General features: G+C 40.4%; 1 protein-coding gene across 4 annotated transcripts in view; it reads left to right on the top strand.

Moving 5' to 3' along the window:
- Positions 1-18,547, top strand: part of RCAN2 (regulator of calcineurin 2) — a 261,968-nt gene that overhangs the window by 155,185 nt on the left and 88,236 nt on the right. Inside the window, exon 1 of one of the 4 annotated variants that reach the window (XM_028509081.2) lies at positions 9,145-9,581. The exons of the other annotated variants lie outside the window; for them this stretch is intronic. Coding sequence (XP_028364882.1) covers positions 9,495-9,581 — 87 coding nt within the window. The 5' untranslated portion in view covers positions 9,145-9,494. Of the gene's footprint in view, positions 1-9,144; positions 9,582-18,547 lie in introns of those variants that run through there. 4 annotated transcript variants of the gene reach the window in all.

Genomic DNA, 18,547 nt, shown 5'->3' with positions numbered 1-18,547 from the left:
ACTATGTGATCTCACTTAAAAGTGGAATCTAATAAACAGAATAAATTAACAAGCAAAACAGAACCAGTGACATGGAAACATGGAACAGACTGACAGCTATAAGAGAATGGTGGAATGGTGGAATCTAATGAACAAACAGAACTAACAGGCGAAACAGAGGCAAGCTCCTAGATAAAGAGCAGGCTGACAGCTCTGGGGTGGAGGGTTAAGGGTGGAGGAAGTGAGCAGAAAGGAAAAAGGACTCACGGACACAGACAATAGTGTGGTGATTTCAGGGGTGAGAGGGGTAGTGGTGGTAGAAAGGGGTATGAGGGAGATAAGTGGTAAAAGGAAAAATACAATAAAAAATAAGCTATTAAAGTGTAAAAAAAACAAATAAAAATAAAAGACTGGAAACAGGCCCCCATCAATAGGGGCCTACTTACACAAACTTACTAAACCACACAGTGGAAAACTATGCAGTGGTGGAAAAGGAATAGGGGTATTTCTACATATTACTATGGGATGCTCTCTAGGTTCATGTTATTTATTAATTGAGTGATTGATTGATTGATTGATTGCATTTTTTTCACTACCTTTTACCCCCCTATATGCCCCACCCCACAATCACCAGACTGTTGTCCATGTCCATGAGTCCTTTTTCCTTTTTGCTCATTTCCTCCACCCCCTACCCACTTCCATAGAGTCATGTTTTTTAGTGATGAGGGAAAGATAGAAAAATATGCCAAGTATGCTATTATTTGTCTAAGAAAGGGAAGGAAAATGACATTCATGAATATTTGTTAGTATTTTAAGTATATTTCATTGATTATGCTTCCACAGTTATCCCCCTTTTTCCCCCTTTGCCCCTGTCTACCTGGTACCTCCCTTCCATCAAGAAACACCCCCCTGCTTAGTCTTTGTCCATGGGTCATGCATGTGAGTTCTTTGGCTTCTCCATTTCCTATACTATTGTTAACATCCCCCTGTCTATTTTGTTCCTACAAATTATGTTTCTTAATCCCTGTACCTTTTCTCCCATTGTCCCCCTTCCCCCTAAACCCCAGCTAATAACCCTCCAAATGATCTCCAGACCTATGATTCTGTTCCTGTCCTGGTTGCTTGCTGAGTTTGTTTGTTTTTTTTGTTTTGTTTTGTTTTGTTTTTTAGATTCAGTTGTTGATAGTTGTGAATTTTTTGCCTTTTTAATGTTCATGGTTTTGATCTTCTTATTTTCTTAAATAAATTCCTTTAACATTTCATGTAATAATGGCTTGATGATGAACTCCTTGAGCTTTACTTTGTCTGGGAAACACTTTATAAGCCCCTCCATTCTAAATTATAGCTTTGCTGGACAGAGTAAGCTAGGCTGTAGGTCCTTGCTTTTCATCACTTCGAGCATGTCTTGCCAGTCCCTTCTTTCCTGCAAAGTTTCTTTTGAGAAGTCAGCTGAAAGTCTTATGAGAACCCCTTTAAGCAGGTAATTGTCTGCTTTTCTCTTGCTGGTTTTAAGATTCTCTATTTATCTTTAACCTTTGGTATTTTAATTGTGATGTGTCTTGGTGTGGTCCTCTTTGGGTCCAACTTGTTTGGTACTCTCTGTGCTTCCTGAACTTGTGTGTCTATTTCCTTTGCCAAATTAGGGAAGTTTTCTTTCATTATTTTTTCAAATAAGTTTTCAATTTCTTGCTCTACCACTTCTGGCACCCCTATGATTTGGATGTTGATACATTTAAAGTTGTGCCAGAGGTTCTTAAGCCTATTCTTGTTTTTTTTGTGTTTTTCTAGTTCTTTTTTCTTCTTTCTGTTCTGGTTGAATGTTTATTTTTTCCTTATGGTCCAAGTTGTTGATTTGAATCCTGGCTTTCTTCCCTTCACTGTTGGTTCCCTGTGGGTTTTTATTTATTTCACTTAGTGTAACCTTCATTTCTTCCTTTATGTTATTGACATACTCAATGATTTCTCTAAATATCATAGTCACCAGTGATTTGAACTCTGCATCTGATAGGTTGGCTATCTCCATTTCATTTCATTCCTTTTCTGGGGTTTTATTCTGTTCATTCACTTGGGCCATATTTCTTTGTCTCCCCAATTTGGTAGCCTCCTATATTAATTTCTGTGTATTAAGTAGAGTTGCTTTTACTCCCTGTCTTAGTAGCATGGTGTATGTAGAAAAGGCACCTGTCAATTGTGTGGGGCAGAACCTTAGGTAATTGCCAGGGTGGTGCAACCTGCTTCACTGCTTTGTGGCTCTGTGTGAAGAGAGGGCTCAGAGAGGGGAAAATGCCATTGCCTGGCTTCTGGAGGCTTGTTGTTGGCACTCACCTCACCCCATTTCCAGTCACTTTGCTCACTTCCATATGCAATTGGTACTCTTCCAGGTGCTGCCCTAGTGATGAAACCTAGAGTGGGTGGGTTTGCATACGTTCTAAGTCTGTGTGGGCCCTTTAAACAATGAAAATCCAGCAGCCTCTTCAGCTGCCCCAACCCCCATGATTTGTACAGCCAGAGATAATGAGGATTTATCTTCCTGGTGCTGGAATCCTGGGCTGTGTGGTCTGTCCTGGGACTGGAATCACTCACTCCCAAGGTATCCCTCCTGATTTTTACCACCATACTTGAATGAGGGACTGGCATTCCACCACCGCTGCATCGCCTCTCTGCTGTCTCTGGGACTCTGCCCCGCTACCTGTCTGGATGAGTGTGGCTTCTTTAAATCCTTGTCATATTTCCATACAGCCTGATTTCCTGATGGTTATGGGTATTATTTGATTTGAGATCTGGTTGTAATTCTTTTTATGGTTGCACAAAGAGGTGAAGCATGTCTACCTACACCCCCATCTTGACTGGATCAGTTAGCATTTTTTAAATGAGAGAATGTATAAATAATAAAGATAAAATAACAATAACCTAATAGGGAGGGAGTGGAGTGGAGGACGCAGGAACAGAAGCTAAATTTCTTTGTAGATTGGTTTTGATTTTTGAGCCATGTAATATTTCTTATAAAACAAAATTAAATTTCATGGGAAAGGCAATCCTCACGAATCAAAAAATTTTACTCTTAAAAAAGTAAACGAATTTAGAAACATTTTAGAAACAAATGAACCTTTAAAAGTAAACATTTCTAAAAGTAAACATTTTAGAAACAAATGAACTTAACTTGGCATCTGGTTGATGGAATAGAGAAGCTATTCTAAATGATTATAAAATATAAGAATTTGTACCCCCTTTATGAGCTATATACCTAAAGGATAAAAATAAAAGATTCTGGGGAAAATATCTGAAATTGTACCTGGTAGTGTTAATAATGTGATTCTGAGGCTGCTGTACATATACTATCAGATAAGGGAAGTGAGTAATTATGTTGTTGGTAAGGATCAAGGTGTTTGATATGGAAGCAAGAGGATGCAGATATAAGACAGGTAAGTTCAGGAAAAATACAGTAATCCTGTGTTTAAATGGGAATTATCAGTTTGAACTCATAATGCATGCTACCTTTAAAATATATTTGTGTATTTCCCAGCTCTGTCCACTAAAAAAGGTTTGTATACAATAACCAACCCAGTACAAAGAGCACTTTCTATATAGCTAAGTACAGATATAGATTAGGATATTAAAATATGTTGAAACAGAACTGGGTTGATTGGAGAAAAGGTTGATTCCTTACCTGAGGCAAGAAACGGACAGCATGCACCTACCTGGAACTCCTTGTCATGCCAGAGGTGAGGTCGTTCTCAAAGACTACTGGGACTGTCAAAAACACCCAGGAGCCAACCCAGTCAGTCAGACTCTCATCAGCCAAAGATGGACAACTGAAGCATCAACAGCAAATTATGATGGTTTTAAACCCATCAGATATGTTTAGTGAACTCATAATGACACTTTAAAAACAACCCTCAATGATCTTTGAAGGATAAGGGGAACAGATCACTTTTAACAACAACAACAACAACAACAACAACAACAACAAACTTGTTAATAAAGGCAAAGAATCAAGTGTGTATTTTGCCTGTCATACAAAAATGTAGCTCAGAGTAACTACATGGTAGAGAGAAGTAGTTCCTTTTAATGGAAATATATGAATAAATAAAGAAGGAATACCACCATGTTGAAACATTGAATGCCTAATGAAAGAATGAATCCAGGCCTTAAGCATGAAAGGCTGCTAATGCCACAAAAGAGAGACAGCCAGAATTACATATAGCCCCTGATGGAAGTACACAACACCATCTAGGAAGGAGTCTTGCCAAACCTGAATCTAACAAGCCTCTGGATCTAACTAACAGGAGCTAATTGTAATGGAGGAATGGGTGGAATGACACTGTGGAGTTCATCAAGAAAATCTAGACTGGGGAAAATGCTAAAGAGCAAATACGGTTTCATGGTCAACAATAAGAAAATGCAAGGAAGAAAGAAAGAAGAGTTGGAGGAAGACCCTATGGATTAGGAGATATGAGAAGTACCTTAGTTTAAGGAAAACTGTTTAAGGAAAGAGCAGCAGAATGGGCCTGGGGAGGGAATGGGGAGTACAGAGAACCTCTGTCATGTGGTTGGTGACACATGCACACTGGCAGGATATTTGATAATATTGAGGAATTATTCTTGCTTTTTCTGTTTCATGATGATAGCTATTGTGATTTCAAAATAGAAGCCTTTGTCTTTTAGAGCTATATGCTGAAATATTTACTGTTGAACTGATGGGATGTCAGATACCTGCTCCAAAATAACCCGGAGTGAGTGGGAGAGTGGGTGGGGGCATGGAGCAGGGGTTCTCGGTCTTGAACTTGCATCAGATTCACCTGGAGGGCTCATTAAATTACAAGTACTGATCCCTCCTTCAGAGTTTTTTATTCAACCTCGGGTATAGCCCAAGAATTTGCCTTTCTAACGAGTTCCCATGTGGCATTAATGCTGCTATTGGTCTGGGAACCACCCTGAGACCCACTGACAGAGAGGAAACAAGAATTATTGCAAGTTATTCTTGCACCTGGGTGGTGGGTACATGAAAGCTCATTATAGTATTCTGTCTACTTCTGAACATATTTGAAATTTTCTATAATAAACAGACTTAAGTGATCCTAAAAGACACATAGAATGAGTGAAGCCTTTGACAACCCATCCTTGTAATGGGAATATCTATGCTTGTTAATAAAACAGACTTGGCTACTGGCCTCTGAGTTGAAAGGGGCACATCTGCTCCTGCCCAGGTGGAGATGAGTGCATCAGCTTAGCTGTCAACGCTCTTACAGAACTACCTGGCCTGAGGGGCAGGGAAGAGGTCTTTGTCTAAAGTATCTACATCATGAGTGGCAAACACAAGGCCTGTGGGCCAAATCCAACCCTCCACCTTGTTTTATCCGGCCTGGCACCTTGTTTCTACCTGGCTGCAGTGCTGAGCTCTCACTTAACTGTTAAGGGTAGTTACATTTATACAGTCCAAAAATTATAGCCAGCCCTTTGAAGACAACCAGAAGGCTGGTGTGGCCCCCAGTGAAGATGAGTTTGACACCAATGGTCTGTATCATGTTGCCTTCATTTCCTCTACTGGTGAGTCATAGGAAGAGCAGTGGTTTGGATGAATACTAAGACTCTCTGGCCACTTCAACTGGGAAGGGTGTTGTGCTAGTGGGTTCATCTGTTAGAGACAAGGTGGTCACTGAACTCAGAGCCCATGTGTCCTCCTGCAAGGACCTTCCTGACATGGAAGCCATCTCTTCTATCTCTTCTAAGAGGTGGATCAGGAGCCATCTCTTGTGGTTGGAGTCCCTCCACTTACCTGTTAAGATCCATCCATTTACTTATCCATTCATACTCCAGGTATTTATTAGTACACCTACTAAGTGCAAGGCATTTTCTAGCCCGAAGAATACAGCAGGGAGTAGAATAGGCAAAAATCTCTGCTTTTGTAGAGATTAAATTCTGGTTGGGGAAATAAGCAATTAACAAGTAAAGAACTACAGTATATGAACAGAGTAATTTCAAACAGTGAATGGTGTTATGAATTAAAGTGAAGACATGGGGATAGTGACTGATGCTGTGTGTATGTGCATGCACATGTGCACACAGGCATGTGTACACATGTTTCATTTTAGATGATCAGGGAAGACTTCTCCAAGGAGATGATATCTGAGCTGAGAGCTGGATGAGAAGAAGGAGCCAGCCACCATGAGAGACCTGGATATTTTCAGACAAAGTCAGGAGCGAGTGCAAAGGTTCTAAGATGAGCTTGGCATTTTTTTGGATGCCAAGAAGACCAGTGGGCCTGGAACATGGAGAGCAAAGGGAAAAGTGGTACGAGGTGACAAGTGAAATGAGGCAGGAGGTAGGGCATGTTGGGCCTTGTGGCCATCAGCCAGGGTGTTTACCTACCGTAGACACCTCCATGGCTGCCAGTCATCCCCCAGCTGTAAGAAGTACATTTTCTCTAGAGAAATAGGGCACTTTTTAAACAGGTAAGTCTTAGGGGCCCTGATCTATAGGAAAATTAGTGTTTTGTATAACCAATTGAATTGTAGATCAAATTTGTTGCACCTGCCTATTAAAAAAACAATAATTTAATTTCAGAATCACTATATGCTCTTGATGCCTTATAATTCCAGCTTAAAAACACCATATACTCAACTAAAGATTCAGTCCCCTGTAGAAATACAGATTCCTCTGTGATGGGTAACACTATGAGTTATCAGTTACATCATGCTAATATAAATGAATTGATAGCTGTGTCCTTGAAAAGACATTTTAAAATAGAAAAGTGTAGTTTGTGTGTTTTTAGGTATAGGAAGGAATCTTCAGGGCAGAAACAAATGAGAAAGGAGAAACTGAGGATACATCAGAAAAACTACTTATTTTACAGTTTTGAGCTGTGCTCTGCTTCCTGGATAGGCTAATGTCCTCCTGCCAAGACTTATTATAGCAAGGCTCTTTTTCTTGAAATGACACATCTGTGTCTTTTAATAGCTCTTTCCTAAATAGGAAGTGTGAAATAACTCACAGAACCCAGTGATTACAGTGCATTGCCCCTACTGCCCTGATGCTCCCCGATCGGCTTTGGACATGCACGCTGGACTTAACGTCTGCGGACTAACGTTTTAATGACAATGAAACACAGTGTGCTAGAGGCAGCTCAAACAGCTGGTATGAACAGATTACAGGCACCGCTTTCCAACTTTGCGTTCAAGTGACTTCATATTGGTTGCCTGAAGTCAGCCATGATAAGATTATTTACAACACAGAAAGAAAACGCTACACATTGGACTTTTTTTTTTTTCAGAGAGCTGACTGTTAAACACCAGCTTGCCACTTCCATGAAACCTTAAAAAATATATTTTAGCATATGCCCTGGCATATGAAAAAACAGCCATTTCTTTGTTTTGCCTCTTGGATTAATGGTATTCAGAATGGTATTCATCTGTACAATTTAGCTATATTTATGTAGATACAGATCCCATTAACTTTCTCACAAACTTTGCCTGGCATTCCATGGTTGACCAGAGAGACACCAAGGGCCCCTCATGGTTTTGGGTCATCTGACTCTTGCTGCCTTGTCTACCCCTGACTCCAGTCAAATTTAACCTTCAGTGTGCCTTGTCCCCCAAGTACCCTATTTTTCCTTCTGGACATGTCTAGTCTGTTGCCCCTACCTGGAGGGCTCTCCTCACTGCCTCTCTGTCTAACGAAGTCTTACCCATACTTGAAGATCAGGGCAGAGGTCACATTCCCCTTGACGCTTTCCTGTGCTCTGCCATAGCTCCCTTCGCTGTCCATTGCTCTTCCTCCAGCACTCCCACTGAATGCTGGCTGTCCTTCCACAGACACCGCTGCCTCATTGAGTAGGTGTTTGTCTGCATGTCGTATCTCCTCCCCTGGAATGCAAGCCCCTTGAGGATTGTGCATTTTGCTTATTTATCATTTAATCTTTCATAGCACCTGGTGCAGAGCTTTGCATAGTTACTACTCTGTCAGGGTTAGTTCAGTTATCTGCATGTATGACTTCAGATTCCCCACCGTGCCCTGGACAGCATAGTAAGTGACACACACACAGTTTCATCAGTCTAAATATTTGTATATGTGGACTGATTTCATTTAGCATAGGAAATGCCTTACTGAGGGGAACCCTAGGCTCAAATGTAGCCCAGTGAGGACCAATGACAAAACTTCTACCTTCAGTGAGAAATGTCACCTTCCTCATCTGCATGCAAAGTTGGACCACTTTGTTCACTCATGTCTTAGAAAGGCACCAATCTGTTACAAATCATGACACTCTGATGGCCACTGAAGATGCAACTGTACTCCTCCTGGGGCCAGATCCTGCTAGAATGTTAGTGAGTTCTACTGGTACTTTTATAACTAATAATGAAATGAAAACTAATCTGGCATTTTTCCTTTTCTCCTTCCTACCGTGATGTGAAAGAAGGCTATTCCTCATCTGTCCTTCATTCATTAAGCAATGACTGCATTCTCATGCCAGGCACTCTGCTAAAACCTCAAGATCTAAAGGTGAATTATCCACGGTCCTGCCTTTCAAGGGTTCACAATCAGAAAAAGGGAATAAGCATCAGGACGTGTTCAAAGTCTCAGGTGAAATAGAGCCCCGAAGCTCTGACAGTGACCCACATCTATGCGCTTGCCCATTAGATTGTGCCATCTGTCCCCACATGAGACGTTTGCTATAACTCTTTTCCACGAGCCTCTTTTGGTTTGAATGACCTTGGGAACAGCCTGAAATGCCAAGCTTGGAAGAGTGCTTTTAGAGTTACTGGTGTGCACTTATGGGCTTCAAATAGAATTTCACAAACCTCTAATTATCTCCTCTTACCAGGCTGCCTGAATGACTGACGACTAGCTCTTTAGTCACTCTGAGAGTGGATTTCTATTCAGTCAGTGCCCAGGATGCATTAGGATGCCCAGAACATGTGTGGCTGCTCTGAGCAGTACAGGGCGATTAACAGAAGGCAAGCAATTTGCAAAATGTCTCAACTTCCTGCTCATCTCTGAGACAGAAAAATTGTCACACCTTAACCTCAGGAGGCTCATCTGCAGAATTCTTCCCCCCTCATCTCCTCCCCCAAACAGAGCCTCTGGTCTCAGCCTCTCCTCCCAGCTTTTTGCAAACATAAGCACTCGGCTAAAACAACAGCTATGACTCAGTTCCTAGCTAGCGCTGCCTGAATTGATTTACTCTGAGTTCAGATTTAGCACCTAATCATGTTCAATTTGCTCCACTGCACTGCCTAGAGATAAAAGGCATGGGGGGAAAAAATAGCTTCAGCCTCTGTCAGTCTTTGTGGTGATGTCATTGCCATGAGAAAGCCGGCCCTTCCTTACTCTGCTGTGCTGCCTCAGACGCGGCAGGCTGTGTGCGTGCAGCAGGAGTGGGCTCCAGGTGCCGAGCTCAGGCGGTATCCAGGGCAAGGCAGCACCACCAGCCACGGCAACATCCACCTGGAAGCTCTGCCCATCACCCTGTCACACACGACTCGGAGGCTGCCTAACTCTTTTGAAAATCAGGAGGGGGAATGCCAGCCCCTAGCATGGACTGTGATGTTTCCACTCTGGTCGCCTGTGTGGTGGATGTCGAGGTCTTTACCAATCAGGAGGTTAAGGTATGCACCTGCAATCTCATTTTTCATTATTGCTTTTCCCGAAGCCTGAAGCAGTGTGGCAGAGCCTTTTTAGCTTAAGGAAACAAGACTTTGTTGAACAGTTTTCAGCTCATGGTCTGTGCTAAAATGCATGTTGTGAGTGCATGGCTGTATTAATTAGAGTAAGTTAGAAGAGGGACTAGCACATTAATTTTGAATGCAATAAAGTCTACCATTGTCTGTTTTTTCCTGCCTTTTCTATTAGGTGATTTCACAGCAGACATGTTTTTGTAGTCTCATATCTGTGACAATAAGGAGAATTTGTCACTCCTTAATGTTGAGAGGGGTTTTGAATTAGTAATTAAAGGAAGAAAGCACACAAAATAAACCTCGCACCCAGGACACCCTGCTAGTGGGACAGTAACCCCTTCATGGCATGTCACTTAAAGATGCCACGACGTGGTCTTCTGATTGAACAAAAGCTCTTCTAAGGATGACAGTTTCAATCTCCAGCTCCCTGGAAATCAAAGTTGGAGAGCTGCTGCCTAAATTTTTAATTTTTTTTTTCAAGCAAAGGAAGCAAGTCATTTCCCTGAGCAGTTGTCCAAAAGAAAGTTCAGGGATAAATAAATTTTGCATCTTTAAGACTTTTGTATTCCATGGCACTGGTCCTCACTGACTGCCTGCAGAATTGTATAATTGTCATGGGTCATTGTCCCCTGATGGTATTCATTCTCTTTTATTTTCCCACTTGGCTTTATATTATGAAAAAGATTCCATGCTTATGAAATGAGAATTTTTATTTCTTCTCTCATATTTAATGTAAGAATGAGCAGGAGCTTCTTATTTAAACAGTTTACCCACACACACAGGACAGTTGCTCATTTTGTGATGAGAGGAAGAAAAGAGGAATTACATTTCATAATCATTTTCCATCCTTGCCTTGGTCTTTACTTAAAGGAAGACCTTGAAATCTTCATTGTTGAGTGTGCGGGTGATACCCTGGTACTTCCCAGGTGGGGATTTATATGTTCACTAGCATAACGCCTGGCTCTGTCACTCAAGATTTGGGTTTTGAACATTCTTTTGAAATAGATTTTAAAAATCAGATTTGTTGTTTCTGAACATTTTATAATGTGTGGTCCTTCATTTACCAACTCTTATGACAATGCCATAGAAGTGTCTGCCATCTGTCATATTGAGGTCAGATAATTAGAATATAATGGTTTGCTGCTACCTATGGTTGCATTGGAATGGAAACCTGCATGCAAAGACTCACCGTCCTTCCTGTTGTACCTGCCATAGCACTTCAGAAGGAAGAGCAGTCGTCAAAGCCCCTCCAGTTTAGAACCAGTTTAAAGTTTGCTTTGGGTAACTGGGTAGAGAGACATCTTCCACCAACTGCTGGAACAGAATTAAAACTTCGTAGCTCTCTTCTGTCCTCAACAGTTCTGCTGTTTACATGCTTGCTCTGCAGACATCATAAGAGAATATAAACTTTTTTGGTTCAAGAAATGATCATGAAAAAATATTGATTAAGCATGTGCAATATGCCAGGCATTGTGCTTATACAGAAAGGAGTTTACCATATGCTTATATGACCTGTGTATCTGTGAGATAGACACAAAAATAATCACTCACCTAATATTTCTTAAAGACAGAGAGTGTCTTGTGGAATTAAAGGAACACATTCTTCCAGCTGGTTATACTTGAGTGGTTGGGTGGCTTCACAGAGAAAATAGTGTTTGATCTTGATGATGAGTAGATTTTGATAGAGAAAGAGGGAAGGCCTGGGGATGTGGAGGCATTCCATTTTGCAGTAGAGTGAGTCAATGAATTTGACTGCAGTAGGATCAGAGAGATGGGAGGGGAAGTAGGGGAAGGAGGTGAGTCAGGACCAGATTATGGAGCCGTTAATACTGTTCATCAGAAATCTATTGGGTTTTTCTGGGAAGACTTCCACTGGAAAGATATCTTATATGTCCTTACTACCAAAAAGCTTTAAATCACAATGGATGTCTCTTTAGGGCAATTTACCTAATCTTTCTGGGCCTTAGTTTTCTCATCTGTAATGTGGGGATAATAGTAGCTCCTATCATTGGCTTGGTAGGAGGATTAAAGTAAATTATACATGTAAAAATTTTAACACAGTGCTTGACACATATTTAGTGTTTAATGAATGTTAGCTATTGCCATCATCATTGTCATCTTTTTAGACATTCTCTGAAGGTGATGGGTCACTTTTTTGCCACCAGTTTATTGGAATGTCCTAATTCGAACTGAGTTTGCAATGACAATCCAGGACATAGCAGCTGTTAACATGAACACACATACACAACATACCCTGGCAATTTAGAAGACATAACCCTTCCTTTCAGACATTTAATCATTTAGGTTAAAACAGCGACATTATTATCAAGCTAAGATTTACTTCGTCCTTACCAGAAAGGGAAAAAAAAAAAGTAAGGTAGGCCAAAGAGGTTTGTTGAGAAAGCCTGTATGTTCCTTGTTCAAAAGTGGGCATTGCTCATTGTCATGTTCAAATGCAAAAGTCTGGCACCAAAGTTTCCCCAAAGGTAAACTTCATTAATTGCCAGATACCTGGCAGAACCAGAGTTCTTTTCCTCAATGTCTTTAATATTTGCTGTCAGAGAAAAGGGCAGCCTCTTTGAGTGTTTGACTCACCTGCCTGCATCCAGCTTGCCTGATCTCAGTTTCTTTACAGACCCTCCCCTTCTACATGTAACCCCCATGGAAAAGGAGCCACCTGGGGTAGGCAACCAGCGAGCACCTTTTGTAAACACGGTGGTTTACTTGAAAGGGGTGAAAGCCCATGCAAATCCAGTGTCTGATCTTGACTTGGAAAGCCTTATCTATCTTCAGTGGAGGATGTTAGCTGGTTGCACCGGGGCCCTTCAGACACCAGTTTCCTAAATTTTGCCAAAGCTGCTAGAGCAATACTACTAAAGAGAGAAGGAAGTCAGGCAAATGGAGTTCTGCCATATTTGTCTTTCTCCAGAAATTCCATTAGTGGTGTCATGAATTTAGCTGTCTGTTTCATGGTATGAGTACTCAGAGAGATGAAGAAACATGAAACTCTTAATAGAAGAAAAGTGATATGATGAACCAAAGTGTGTGTGTACATGTGCAGGGTTGGTTTTCTCAGTATTCTTCTTACCTTTATGAAAACAGTCTTCTCTCTCCCCAAGGAGCCAAACTCTTGGGAAAATGAAAGGGATCCAAACATGGGAAATAAAATTTATATTTTATTTTAGTCCAGTGGTTCTTAAACCTGATTTTACTTTGGTATCACGTGGAGAGCTTTTAGCAATATTGATGCTGCCCAGACCACATGCCCAGAACTTCTACTTTGGCTGATCTGAAAGGAGCCTGGTCACAGATTATCACATAAAGTCAGTGTCCGTGTCATGGCTCTCCTGGACACAGGCGAGTGTGGGTGATGTCAGCCAAGGAGCTGCCGCAGTAACCTCTGCCTAAATGCTTTGCTCCAAATCCCCCAAATGGAGACTTGATGTGTTGGCGCAGTTGGCGAAACAATGTCTCGAAGCTCTCCACGTGTTGAGCCTTACCTAGCAGTGCTGGATCATAGCACCAAGAAACAGAGGAAACTGGGCAAATGCAGTTCTGCTATATTTGTCTTTCTCTAGAAATTCCATTGGCCACTTTTGAATGGAAGGCCAGTGCAAGCATCTCTGGGGAGGTGACAGCTTATTAAATGTCACTGTTCCAATGTCACTCAGAAGTGATTGAGAGAGCCATGAGTTGACCTGAGGGGAAAGCTTTTCAGTAGAGGGAGCAGTAGTTGCAAAGAGAGACATATTTACCTGATGTATTCTTATCCAGCCTCTTTTAACTTATTTTAATTATTTATTAATTCTGGAACCCACTGAGGCTATCACTATCCTATGGCATATTTTATTTTATATTGTAAAGATGTTCCTTTTTAGAAATTGTGCTTAACCTAATTCCCACATGCTGTATTTTAAGCCTGTTTGTTTCCATAGGGGAGGGAGAAATATAAGCAGATATTCATCCTCAGCATAATAATTCTTTATATGCTGAAATCTTAGGATTTTTCTTTCTCCTTCTGAAAAGCCAAGGCCCTTTTAAAGTGACTCACAGCCCTACTTTCTCTCCTCTGTCTTTGAGACTAATCCATATTACCTTGGAAAAGTCTCTTAACCCTTCTGTACATAATGAGAAAAATACTCGACTGCTTCGTATTTGTTTTCTTTTTCACACAATAGTATGATGACTGACTCATACTCTGTGTCATGCTGCTGGGTGAGTTATGAAAAAACCCCAGCACATTATGGTCCCTCAATACAATGAAATCTTTGTCATTTGAACCACTGGCAATTTCTAATTGCTTGTTTTGTTTGGTGGAAGTCATAAGAGAAGAAGGATGGAGCAGAGTTGGTATCACACATTTTGCACCCTGGTTTGAAGAGAGACAAGTGACACACAGAGGAACTGAGTGTCAGGAACTGATTTGGAAAAGAAACTTGTGGATATTTGCCAGGAGAGCTGGTCAACCATTCCTATTTCTTATGCTTATTGCAAATGCAGTGCTGGGGAGAGGACCTGGCAGCAGCCACGACCTTAGGACTCTGCAGAACGCTAATGCTCTTTCAGCATCTTCAAAAACCACGTGTTCACTCAGTAACATAGAAGACTTTGAGTTGCAGGTGATTCAATTCTCAAAGATTGAAACCCCCTAGAGATTTATGGTAACTTTTAGGAACCACAATGCTAATGTAACAGAAACTCTCATTTTCTGTTCAATGACTGTGATATTAAAAAATATTTATTACATATCTCCAGACCACCTTTTAGTTTCTGAAAACCAACAGGGAGCATGTGGGAGGATGGGGGCTGGGGGTGGGTGGGGGTGGGGTGGCACATCACAACAGATACTAACAGCCGAGCAAACAAACACTTGTTCTTTCTCTCACAATAAAATAGGTGAGAATTGAAGCCATTTTGAAATAAATGGATTATGCAAAACTGAATATTAAAAATTAAGCATAAGAAATACTTTAACAATCTTAAAATTCTTAAACATGCAATATAAAACCTTTTCTTGCCTCAGAAGAAAGTAGCCATCATTTTTCACATTGTGAGCAGTGATTTTATGCAAATAATAGATGCTCCCTGAGGAGGAGGTTAATAGGCAGATTTCTCAGCCACCTGCCGTGTTCGGGAAAGATAAGGTATGGTCTTCAGCTAATGACATTGTTCAGCAGGAAAGTCAACTAAAAACTCTCCTGTCTGTTTAGAGTCTTTGAACTTTTGGAAAGTAACTGAGACACTGACAGATGCTTTAACTTGGTGTCAGATTTATTTAAAAACAACAAAACAGCATCTTCATTAACACTGTTCTCCCAAAGACATAGATTTTAATGTAAAAACTTAGGGAGTTCCATTTACATTCTTATTGATTCTGTTTGAGTACCACTATCAGTAATTTTTATAATGGACTTTTTAGTACTTTCTCATGAAGCTTAGAGTTGACACATAAGAAAGGATCTGATTGCATAAACTATATCCCTGTCATGTGTTTAGGTTGCAAGCTTAGTAGGCATTGCAACTTTGTAGTGAATAGCCCAGGCTTCCAAGGTCTTAAACTCTCCAATACATGCTTGGCCTCATGTGTCTTTATATAATGGGACAATTTCTTGGTGTATTCTTGACGTAAAGGGAAGGTAACCTTTCCCAGCTCTAAATATAAGCTATTTCCAAAATACATTGTAAACATATAGAGATCATATAATGAGGATTTCAAGCAGAGAAAAAGTTATATACTGTCCACTTCATGTAGAATGGAGAATTTATTTTAAAAGTATTTGAGAGTAAAATATCCACCAAGGCAGAACTTCCCTAGAAAATATTTACTACATGGGCTTTCATATTCCTCTTTTAGGGCAAATGTATCCAGAGGGGGGGAATTTTATATATATATATAATTATAGAGTATATATGTATATACACACACATACATAATTATATATACGAAATATAGAGTAGGTACATGCATACATATGAAAATGTATTTTCATTTCATATATATTTCATATATATAATTATATATATGTGTGTGTATATACATGCATATGAAAATGTACGCATGTACCTACTCTGTATTTCTCTTTTCCCTGTGGTCATGGGGGTTTTCTCTGTTTGACTGTGGTCAATCGAACTAGCTATTATGAACTGATTTCTACATTTAGAGCCTGGAGAAGGCTCCTGGAAAAATAATTGAACAGAAACCTAAACAATTGCTAAACAATTCATTTGGGGGGGGGGAAATACTAAGAAATTAGCCTCTTTTAAGTTGTTGTCATAGCAAAGGAATGTTTACATCCTTATAGTCTAATAGCATAGTTACTCTCTCCAGAATCTAACATATGAGCTCTGAACCATGAACATTTTTAAAAGGCCTTTGAAAAGATCTTGACCTTTGAGCTTCCAGAAAGATGACTTTACCAAATCTACCTTTTACCTGCTAGATTGGACGATGGACCAGGTTCATGCCTCCCTACCCTTCTGCCACGCCACCAAAGAGCATCTTCTACTTGTCCCAGTTATAGAGTAGTTTTCTTCTTAGTTGTAAGATCCCTCCCCCAGTTTTCAGTGGTTCTAAAGGAATATGTGAACTGTGTTCATGTTGTGCTCCAAAGGTTTGACCTTGGAGTGGGTATTTACTAAATTAAGCATCAAACCATCACACATGATGACAAACATAAACCCTCGGAGACATTCATCTCTAGGGATCAATATCATATGTTATCAAGATGGGCAATTTAAAATACTCTAACAGCTCTTTCCATTTACTAAATATCTCTAAGTACCAGGTGCATGGCACACACCAAGTACTTGTCATCCTCATATTAGCCCAAGGCATCTATTTATCTGCCCCATTATAAATAGGTTCTGGATCAGAGAAGTTAAACTTTTGCACAAGATCACACAGCTATTGACAGAAGGGAAACTCAAACTATAGTCTGCTTCACTTTTTCCACTACCAAAATATCCCTAGGGATCAATTAATAAGCTGTCAATCTGTCAATCAGTTATTGGGGGGGGAAAGATGTAACTCTTAGAACATAAGACAATGAGCTCATATATAATATTTACTCTAGTGTTCAAAACACTGTTTTAGAGCCCTGGATGGGTAGCACAGTTGGTTAGAGTGTTGTACCTATACACCAAGTTTGTGGGTTCGATCCCTGGTCAGTGCATATATAAGAATCAACCAATAAATGCATAAATAAGTGGGACAACAAATCTCTGTCTCCATTCCACTCTCTCTCTAAAATCAATAAATAAATTTAAAACAAATTTCAAAGACATCACAAAAAACACATTGCTTTTGTCTCCTTTTTTGAATTATTTTAAAGTTTTTATTTGTTCAATTACAGTTATCCCCATTTCCCCCTCATTACTCTCCCCTGCCCTGCCCCCCCCCTTCCACTTTCAATCCTCCTCCCATTGTCTTTGTCCACGGGTTCTTTATCCTTGTTCTTTGACTTGACCCTCCCCCTTCTTTCCCTGGTTTTTCCCCTCCCCCCCACCCCATCACTGTCAGTTTGTTCTTTATTTTCATGTCTCTGGTTCTCTTTGCTCGCTTGTTCATTTTGTTGATTAGGCTCTGTTGCTTATCAGAGGTGGGAATACTACTTTTACCTAAATCAGTAGTTGAGTTCATTTCATTTTTCTCAATAAATTTAAGATTGTTTCAATTCTAGGTATAGCATCTGTTTTGGATTTTGTTTCAATTTTTAAAAAAATATTAATTATGCCATGTCATTGGAACACAAAAAACCTGCTAGAAGAGCCAGGGCCCACCAACCAACTAAGACCTGGTGTGAGAGCTCCTCCACCTCTTCCTGATGTCTCCGGATTTTCTCTGTTGACTTGGTGAGCGGCTGTCTGTGAAGAATTGTAGGAACATGGTAGTAAAACTTCATTGTAATAATTATAACATTATACTTTTAGACACTGCTTTCTAAGTTATACAAAACTCAGCTTTCTCACAGGAGATCTCCGAGGTGAGCAAGACCACACAATTCATAAGGGGAAACTTGGACTGGGATTCTATTTATGACACAAGATCTCAGCGTATTATTATAGCCTGTGTCACTAGTTTGCTGATAGAATTGATTTCGTCTTCTGTGACTTCACTGTGCCTTTAGGTATTGACTCAGTCATCTCAGGCCACCTTTCCTGGAACAGGATATGCAAGCGATGAGCAAACTTAGTAATAACGATAATGTATTGAGCACTTACTATTTGTCAGGCACTATGCAAAGTGCTTTTTATTCATTCATTTATACATCAAATATGTATTGAGTGTGTTCCATATTCAAGGCCTCTTACTGGGCTCTGGAGATATAGAGCAGAACAGTCCATTGGATGCAAAAGCTTGTGCTCTGTCATTATGCGATGCTGCCCTTTATTTCCCTCAGTTCCACTTTTCCCAAAAGGGACAATGCTGTTTTGACCTCTAGAGATGTCTCCTTTGCTGACATAGGGCGTGTGAGAAGGAAGCAAGTGAGCTCAGCTTCCAGGTCAAACATCCTGATTGAAATTCTCTATTTGCCCATTCGGCCATTTACTGTGTGACCTTGAGCAAGGATCCCTACCTGTCTGCCTCAGTTTCCTCAACTACCAAGTGAAGAAATAGTGTCTACCTTGTAGGCTGGCAGTGAGGATTAAATGCATTTGAGTGTATAAAAGATTTAGCAGTGACTGGCAGACAGAACATACACAAGTAAGGTTAACCCTTGTCACTGTCATCACCATCTCCATCATTGTTATTAGTAGCAGACTTCTTAGGTGGGGTTTTGAGTTTTCTTGCAGGGCACCATATTTTACCTGCAATTTTCAACTCATTTTTGCACAGGGACAGCAGTGACGTACCTCAGTGACACTCAGGTCACAGAATCAGAGTGCAGAGCAACTGG

The sequence above is a fragment of the Phyllostomus discolor genome, chromosome 4 (genome assembly GCF_004126475.2).
Source record: "Phyllostomus discolor isolate MPI-MPIP mPhyDis1 chromosome 4, mPhyDis1.pri.v3, whole genome shotgun sequence".
In the NCBI taxonomy this organism is placed as follows: domain Eukaryota; kingdom Metazoa; phylum Chordata; class Mammalia; order Chiroptera; family Phyllostomidae; genus Phyllostomus; species Phyllostomus discolor.
This window is presented reverse-complemented; position numbering and strand designations above follow the sequence as displayed.